Here is a 9,060-nt window from a genome sequence, read left to right as displayed (position 1 = left end):
CGCCCGGCGTGAGTTCTAAGCAACTGGGTCTGGGATGTGAACCGCGGTCGACTACGTGAGAGTCCAGCGACATAGCCATTACGCTAACTGCTGGCTCCTGAAGCTTCAGGATTCTGAGTGAAAATTATTTCCAACCTAGAATCCCATACTCAACTAAGGATGTTTTTTTTTTTTTTCTTTAAGATATTCAAGGTCTCAAAAATATGTACCTCCTAGAGCTAGCAGGTGGCTTGGTGCTTATGGTGTTGGATTCCCAACATGACTGACTGTGGTTCAAGTTCTGGACATGGCAGCTTGCTTTCTCACACCCCACCCCCCCACCCCTTTCTGTCACTAGTGAGTGCATATGCCCTATAGCAAATCAAAATAATAAATAAAATTAAATAAGTAACTCTTTAAAATTTTTTAAAAAATTAATATACCTCCCATATACTCTTTTCTTAGGAAGTTACCAAAGGCTGAGCTAGAACTCACCATATGAAAGAGAAAACGAAGGATAAGGAAGACATGGTATACAGAAGTGGTTGATCCCACACAGGTAAAGGGAAATCCCAGGTTGATGATTACCTAAGAACTCCTAAGTGTGAGGCTGGTCCAGTGAGCACCAGTTACACTGGTTCAGGCTACAAAGCTGTGGTAAGTTGTTCTAGATGAATCTGATAAAACATGTTATGTGTCTGATTTATTGCAAGGACTTCTGTACAACTTGGACAGAGGGAGTTTGCAGATGAGTGAAAAATGAAGAATACATAAAAAATACAAAAATACAGTAGGAACAGTACCAAAGTCCATTACGGGCTTAGCACTAAATGGTATACACACAGGTCTAATGATTTGGGCACTGATTACTGACCTAGCCAAAGGGATGCACTGGGAGAAAGGGTTAGGGGAACTTGTGTGTGTGTGTGTGAGAGAGAGAGAGAGAGAGAGAGAGAAAGAGAGAGAGAGAGCCAGGGGGGAGGTAGAGGTGATGAAAGAGAAGACAGCTAACTCTCACATTTTATTATAGGAAGACCATAATACCCCAAAGCAAAAAATTAAGAAGTAGCAATATGAATCAGTTAAGGTAGGCACATTGAGGTAAGTATCAAAAGAACCAAAGAAGCTGAAAAACTGAAAGTGGATGGCTTTAGGGAACAGGAGAAATGCAGAGAGGTATAGAGGAGCTGTGTTTTTTGTTTTATTTTGTCTTTTAGATTTTTGTCATAAAGCATGTGCATTCACTGGAGAGGGAGAGAGGGAAGCAGGAAGGAAAGTGAGGAATCACCCCTCAGGGAGATGGCCATGCTGCAATCCCTTGTCCTCCTGGGATCTTGGGCACACATGCATGTGCCCGGCATGGTTTTCAAGGCATCAGGTCCAGGACTCAAACTATGGTCGGTCATGTGGGAGTCCAGTGCCTTAACCACCATGCTACCTGATGCCCTGAGGAACTGTTCTTTATCCATCCAACTCTGTGGAACCATTTGATTCTTTCTGTTTTTAATGTAAAAATATAAAAAGATCATTTCGTAGACTTGCTAACCTAATTGCATTAATAGCATTTAACAGACATGTTTCTGAGGGGTCATCTGCTACCCCAGCTACTTGCCTAGGACCTGCCATCCCATTCCACTAGTAGCTGCTAGGGGCAGCCTGTGGATTCCTTTATGCAGCACACAGAGTTATGGGGCAACTGAGCGCAAGGAACAGGAAACGACTAGAACAGAAAATAACCCCGAGTCTACCTGACATCTATACCTGCACAGGACAGGCTTGGTTTTAGAAGCCCCTGTCATTCAAGGAAGGGTCAGTAAGCCTCTGGAGAAAAGAAAGGGCTGCATATAAATATTCTAGGATTCAGGAATTGATGGGGCACTTGAAGAAGAAAAGGGATGAATGAAGGAGGCTGAAGTGATACCCATAAAGAACAGTTCAACTCGGTCTTGGAGGTCAAGATGCCTTGTGATCTTTGAAGAAGAGGCAGCTCTCTGTAGGGTCGTACTGAGTTAAGTGGATGAGTCCACGGTACTAAGTATTTCTGATTCGATCCTTGTCATTCTCTACGTCATTCACGGTTTCCTAAATGCCAAGCGTAGTGACCATTTCTCAGCCCTCACATCTCTGACTTATCAGCATGCTTTGACCTTGCCAAGATCTTCTTTATTCTTATGGTAATTCTTTCTTTTCTCTTGATTTTTGAAACCTCTTGATTTCATTTTTTCCCCTGGTTTTCCTCCTACCCCTATTATGAATCCTTCTGTAGGCTTTCCTTGAGATGAGTTCAGGTAGTGGTCTTAGTTCTCAGGGATTTGTGGCTAGCAGGTGGGTTTGTAGGCAGATGAGACAGGAATATTAAAAAAAAAAAAGTGAAGAGATAACAGTAACCATGGGAATAGTCACAACAAAACCAGTGAGATGGCACTCGTGGTTAAACGCTGAGGAAGACAAAGATCTGCTTGAGTGCTCACGCCTTGTCTAGAAGATTGTGTGCTTTGACAGGGGAAAGACATTCTGACATTCTCCTGGATTTTATCAGCCAAACTGCAATTTATTCTTATGTATCTATTACTTGGCTAAGGACAAAAAGGCTTTTCACCTACAATAAAACTCAGTAAAAAAAAATGTAGGCGAGTAGAAATGAGGTCAGCAAACAGAATGAGTGATGATCCTAACACAGCGATATGCATAATCATTATAGCTGCTGCTATAATTGAGGTATAATATCAAATGTTCACTATATCTTTTAGATTTTTCAGGGCAGTTCATAAATCCGTATGACAATAATTTTTTTTTTTTTTAAAGTTTATTTATTTCTTCCATAAGCAAGAAAAAGTGAGAGAGAAAGAGACAGCACCCCAATATGGTCTCAATGCCATGATCCATTCCCAGCCTCAGTTAGCCCAGATCATGTGAAGGAACCTCGATTCTTCTCATGTGGATCAGCCTTAGTGTCATGTTTTATCAGCGTGTCACTGTTCAGCCTTCCACATGAAAACTGCAATAATGCCGATAAATGTTTAATGAGAACAATACATGCAATTTTTAGTATATAGTTATGTGGCATTATTTTGCACTTATTAAATAAAATATGGTTGGCTCTATTTATTTCAGAAACAGAATCTTGATTTAAAAATTAGTTGAAATTTTTAAGTTTTTTTTTTTTTTAAGAGATTTTTCAGATAGGGTATATGCACTCACCAGAGAAAGAGAAAGTGAGAAATCACCCCTTAGCGGGGATGGCCATGCCGCAATCCCTTCTCCTCCATTCTTCTCTTGGGATTTTGGGCACGCACGCACACACACCAAGCATAAGTTTTAAGCCACCAGGTCCAGGACTTGAACCATGGTTGGCTACGTGGGAGTCCAGTTGCATAATCTTTATACCATTGGCTGGTCCCATATTTTGTTAAGTATTAAGAAAACACATTACAACACTCTTATGCAAATAGCAGAATCTACCACAGCAGAAAAATATCACTACCTTGTACCAAATCCAGAATTAAAGTGTCGTCTTTTCTAACCAATCCCTTAAGAAAACTGCATGCAAGGATGACAAAGACAGGAGAATGAGTCAGCGAGCTGTGTCTATGCCAATGAAGCCTGTTTTGCAATGCTCAAATCATTTCTAGAACATGCCACTTTCGTGGTACACTGATATAGAAAGTCTTAGTAAAACCAAATTACTTATCATAATTTTTTAGCATTTGAAGTGATGCCAACTTAGCTAACTCACGGAAGTCATGTTAACTCGCATAGATGTCAATCTGTTAAATCCAAAATACTATCTGACGGTGAAGTACTTTAACCCTTTTTAGGTGCTTCTTGGTTAAAGCTGATCCAAGACCTGGTTTACCTCTCGGTTTTCTTCTAACTTACGTCACACTCATCCATTTCTTCTTAACCACTAAATTCATCGTTCTGTAACTTGAGTGGTTCATGAAATCCCCTTTCTTCCAAGAAGTTCCTCTTGACTGGTTGGAATAGTCGTCCTTAAACCCCCTGCCTTGGATGTGGAGTTTTTATGCATCTACCTTCCATTCTCTGAGCCTGCAATGCACTGACTACTTCTTATGTTACTAAGACTTAGCAGCCGCTGGCACGTATGTGCTTTCCTTGAGCCGCGCACTTGGTGTCTGGATGGTAGAAACCTGTACAGCTGGGAGGAAGAACGAGGTGGCGGCAAAGTTAATGAGACATGAAGCCAGACTACTGCCGAGTATGAACCTGGGTCCTGCAACTTGCCAGCTTTGCAGTCTTGGAGACGACACCAACTTTTCTCTAAGCCCTCAATTCCTCATCTTTGAAATGGACATACCACCAACACCATGTGACAGTTGTAAGGCTGCTGTGTAGATTAAATGAGGTAATTTTATGCAAAACCTAGCACATGGTAAGCCCCCCCCAAAAGAAAAAAATAGGCATGACATCTCTAAGAGCTTTCTGACAATAATTCAACTAATACAGGCAAACAAGAATTTAACTATTTATTCTGAGTATTAAAAGTGGACATAAGGACCAGCAGATGGAGTAATGCTGTCATTGGATTCCCATGTAGTCGACGGCGGTTTGAGTCTCAGACCTGGTGGCTTAAACCTCATGCTGACACATGTGCATGTGTACTCAAAATTCCGAGAGGAGAATGGAGGTGTGATAATCTTCCCTGGGGGTAATTTCTCAATTTCTCTCTGTCTCTCCCCCTATAGCAAAAACCTCTCTAAAACAAACAAAACAAAACGAACAAAAACAAAAAGGTATACAGTGAATGTAAAGATACTTTGGAAAAATATCAACGGAAGTACTTCCTAAGTTAAGGACAGATTCTTTATTGGCTAAATGCACTGTACCAGGTATTTATTTAAAATAACACACATTCGGAACGGCAGTTTTGTAATTTAGCTCACAGTTATGGTGGAAACAATGGTTAACACACTCAAGAGAGACAATATTCTGTGTATTTCCAGTTACTCCGATCCCCCTCCCAATAAAACAAATGAATGAGCAACAACATTTACTTATTTCAAGGGCTATCCTATACTCTAAAATGCCTTGTATTAAAAGTCATTAATTTCAACTAATTAAGGATTTTCAAAGAAAATTCTGAAAGTAGACTATAAGTAGAGAGTTATGATGGAGTTAGGAGGAGTGAGGTGAGGGAAGCTGAGGTCACGGTGACCTGAACTCTTCCAGTAAAGCCTTCAGCAGTGAATGTAGGGCAAACGTACTTGGCTGATCTACAGCTCCCACTGCCTGGTGGCTGAAGAGCCTCTTGAAGCTTCAGAAAACACGCACCATGCCAGAGCAGCATTCTTTCAGCCACTGAGCAAGCTATTTTGAAGGGTAAGGAAATAAGCTGCTGGGGAGGACGGAGCAGCTTGCAGAAAGCAGGGGTGCAGCGTCCCTATGGCCTGCACTGCTTTTTAGGGGACACCGAAGACTGAGGCTGCTGGATGGTGCTAGTGAGCACAACATGATATCCGGCACCTGTCCTCAATCGCAGGTAACATACATGACCTCAGAGACCAGGAACAAGCTTTTGTACAGTGACAGGCATCCAATTAAGACTGACTGAGAACCAAAAAACTACAATGAACAGGGGTTTAAATTTAGCACTGTGAGAAATAAAAGACAGCAAAATGCAAAGTTCATTCATAGACACGTGGACCACAAATCATCTATTTTTCTTAAACGCAGGCTCACAAATTTTTCTAAACAACCACTTGAATCAGGAGACTTCGGCTGTTTGTATGAAATAAGGTTTTTAAGTATACATGTACAGTACAGGAAAACTGAAGCTCCAAAGATATCTAACTCTAACTTTCCAGATCTCTTTTCAATCTCCCCATGTTTCTTGGAAGCCACTGACATCAAAGGTCTAGTAAATGAGCCAAAGGGAAATGCATTCGAACACACCTGTCATCTGAAAACACTTTCTGAAGGATGCAGCATATACCATGCAACCTTTACCGAAGAAAAACGAGTAGGTTTCAAAAGAGATTGTAAACAGTCAAACAGGACCTAATCTGATAAAAATGGCAAAACAAATACATAGGCATTTTAAATAAGGTTATTTTGGTTGAAAGAAAACATATACCAACATCTTTCTAAGCTACCAAATTGGTTAAAAAAAAAATGAAAAAGAGAAATGGCAAACCCAATGTTTTGTATACTGAAGTCCTTTAGGGTGCTTAGGAAAGTGAATCATTTTATTCCTTGCTAAGTTTATGGACTGCCCTTGCTTTGCAGGTACTTATGTTTTCATCATGGTTGAAGAAGTTGACTGGAAGCAGGTGAGCTGCAAGTGCATGCTGCTTTTGAACTTGTTCAGAAGCTCTTCCAGTAACCTGCAGAGAGGAGACAGGTTTTACAGCCTGGCAGAATGGGGTGGCCTAGCAACATATTGGGGACACAGTGCAGTAAGCACCCTGCTCTGCTTTGTGCTGGCTGATTTCAGAAGGCATTTGAAAAGGCTACTGTCTGTAGATTTGTAAGAACAGAAATTAGTCAACTGAACCCAGTTGAAAGGATCTATTTATAAGGGGTCTTTGAAAAAGTTCATGGAACATGAAAATAATATGCATGGACTTTAAACTTTCTGCATCAAACTAAACTCATACTTGAATGCCATTTTCCAAGAACTTTTGAAAAAGCATATACCTATTTATGTTTATGTATAAAAATCCCGTTTATCCTCCCTCCTAGATTAATTAAATATCTCATTGAAACAGACTAACATTCAGGCCTATTTTTTAAAAAATCACTTAAAAGAATTCTCAAACACTCTTTTTATTTTACATCTATGCAGATGTCGTAATGTGACAACTCCCCACCAACAGGAAGCAGAACAGCTCCATCACTCCCAAATGCACTTACGCTGTCCCTTCTTAGTTGACTTCTCCCTCTAACCCTACCCCCCAGCAACCATTGGATGTTTTCTGTTCCTCTGATTTCGCATTTTGTCTTTAACAAACATTGGAACGTGGTGAGCACAGGTGGAGAGCTCAGCCCCTGTGGAGAGCTCAGCCCCAGAGAAAGCAGAGTCTGTTCTAACTCCACTAGGCAAAGCCTTTGGCTACATGATACCTCAATTTGTTTCTTCAAATGGTCTGATATAGTCATATTAATACAATCTTTAAAAAAAGAAAATTTAGGGGACCAGCAGTTAGCATAATGGCTATGTCGCTGGACTCCCACGTAGTTGACCGCGGTTCGTGTCTCGGACCCGGTGGCTTGAAACTCACGCCAGGTGCGTGTGCGTGTGCGTGCCCAAGATCCCGAGAGGAGAATGGAGGAGAAGGGATTGTGGCGTGGCCATCCCCCCAGGGGGTGATTTCTCGCTCTCTGTCTCTCTGTTTCTGTCTGTCTGTCTGGCGAGCGCACGCGCCCTATAGCAAAAACCTCTCCAAAAAAAAGAAAAATATATAAATTTAATTATTATTATTATTTAACAGAGAGAGAGAGAAAGAAAGAGAGCAAGCCACCAGGTCCGAGACTTAAACCATGGTCAGCCATGTGGGAGTTTAGTGTCTTGACCACCATATCACCTGCTGGCCCCTCATATTAATATAATCTTAAAGCCTGAAGGGATCTTATAGCTTGTCTGGTTCATATGAAGCAATCAAGAATGGCTCAGCAGTACTGAGATGAAGAGATGATCTTATGGCTCTATGATGCAAAAATAATAGAACATTATCCCATCAGTAAATCTAAAGTACGATCCTGACCTGGAACTATGTCAGGGTATCTGTGGTTGACTCCCAAACACAGTAGCCTTTTGAGCCAGGTTCACCATATTAGGAAGAGCGATGACTGCTTTAATCTGTTATCATATTTAGTTTGAAGACATAAACAGGGCTAAGAACCAATTCAGACAAAGTATGAAAAGTACAGCGAGAGAAGGAAATAGAAGAGAAGAAAATGGGATATGAGCAGCCATCCACCTGCTCATGCAGGGCACATGCCCTGGAATAGGGATGACACTGGGCAGGATGACAGGCGGCAGAGCTGGCCACCCAGAGCCTCGATCCAAGGTGACATTCTCCTCCCACGGCCAAGCACACATGCTGTCTCTGTCTTCTGAGTTTCCACAACATTCCCCTGTGAGTTTCACTTGTGGACTGATCAGCCACAGGCAAAGACGGACTTCAGCTACAGCTGGTAAAGAGGGAAAGGTCGACAGGGTTTCCGCTGCCTCAGCTGAGGATAGCTGGGCATCTGTGAAATGGGTCTGGCCTAGATTTACTCTCGGGTCAGAATTTCCTGTTACGAAAGTGGTCAAGTTTAAACTTAGGCTGAGATCACTGATGTGGCTGTAATGCGATGCACACAATTTTATTATGCCACATGGACACATTTACTCTGTCTTGATACTTCAGTTTTCCATCACTAAGTTAGTCAAAAAGAAAAAATAAATCGGGATCCTATATTTAACGATGAGGCCCTCTTACATTAGCTTCTTAAATAACATAAGCCAACAACGTAGTTTACTGAATGAGTCAAAATAAGCTTTCTTCTGGCATTTTCTGTACGTGTCACATGTAAGAAAAGAGTTCGCTTTTAAACGATCCTAAACCCAGAGGAAGTGCCTTGCCTTCTTCGGACACCCGGGAGACGTGCACGGTGCAGGTAACGTGGTGCGTGCCGGGAGGACGGTCAAGTAACAAAATCTTTCTCAGCACAGACTGACCAAGAAAACAACAGGCAGAACTTACTTTTTATCTGCTCCACTTGAGAGCTGAGGCAAGGCTTCCACAGCCTGTTTGAAGCTCGATCTGGAACACACACAGCAGCAGTTAACCTCAGGTAAACCACAGTTCCCAGGAAATGAAGAGGATAACTAAAACATTCCTAAGCATATACCCCCACCATATAATATATATATAAAACAGCATGATATACATATATGCTATATGTGTGTGTATGTATATGTGTGTGTGTATATATGTGTGTGTGTATATATACACACACACACACCTACCGGTGAAACAACGGGAAACATGAGAAAAAGTAAAAGTGAAAAACAACAGAAAAAGTAAAAGTAAAACTGAAGGCAGGGTTACCAGACAGAAGCTTTGTAGGAGG

General features: G+C 41.5%; 1 protein-coding gene across 2 annotated transcripts in view; it reads right to left on the bottom strand.

The window, feature by feature from the left end:
- Positions 1-4,784: 4,784 nt before the first annotated feature.
- Positions 4,785-9,060, bottom strand: part of EXOC2 (exocyst complex component 2) — a 194,424-nt gene continuing 190,148 nt past the window's right edge. For both annotated transcript variants that reach the window (XM_006143053.3, XM_027769779.1), the window contains 2 exons: positions 8,691-8,750; positions 4,785-6,323 (listed from right to left, as the gene is read on the bottom strand). In XM_006143053.3, coding sequence (XP_006143115.1) covers positions 6,230-6,323; positions 8,691-8,750 — 154 coding nt within the window. In that variant the 3' untranslated portion in view covers positions 4,785-6,229. The remainder of the gene's footprint in view (positions 6,324-8,690; positions 8,751-9,060) is intronic.

The sequence above is a fragment of the Tupaia chinensis genome, unplaced genomic scaffold, assembly GCF_000334495.1.
Source record: "Tupaia chinensis unplaced genomic scaffold, TupChi_1.0 Scaffold000090_1, whole genome shotgun sequence".
Lineage (NCBI taxonomy): Eukaryota > Metazoa > Chordata > Mammalia > Scandentia > Tupaiidae > Tupaia > Tupaia belangeri.
The sequence above is the reverse complement of the archived record's forward strand: the minus strand, read 5'-3'. Positions and strand labels throughout refer to the sequence as shown.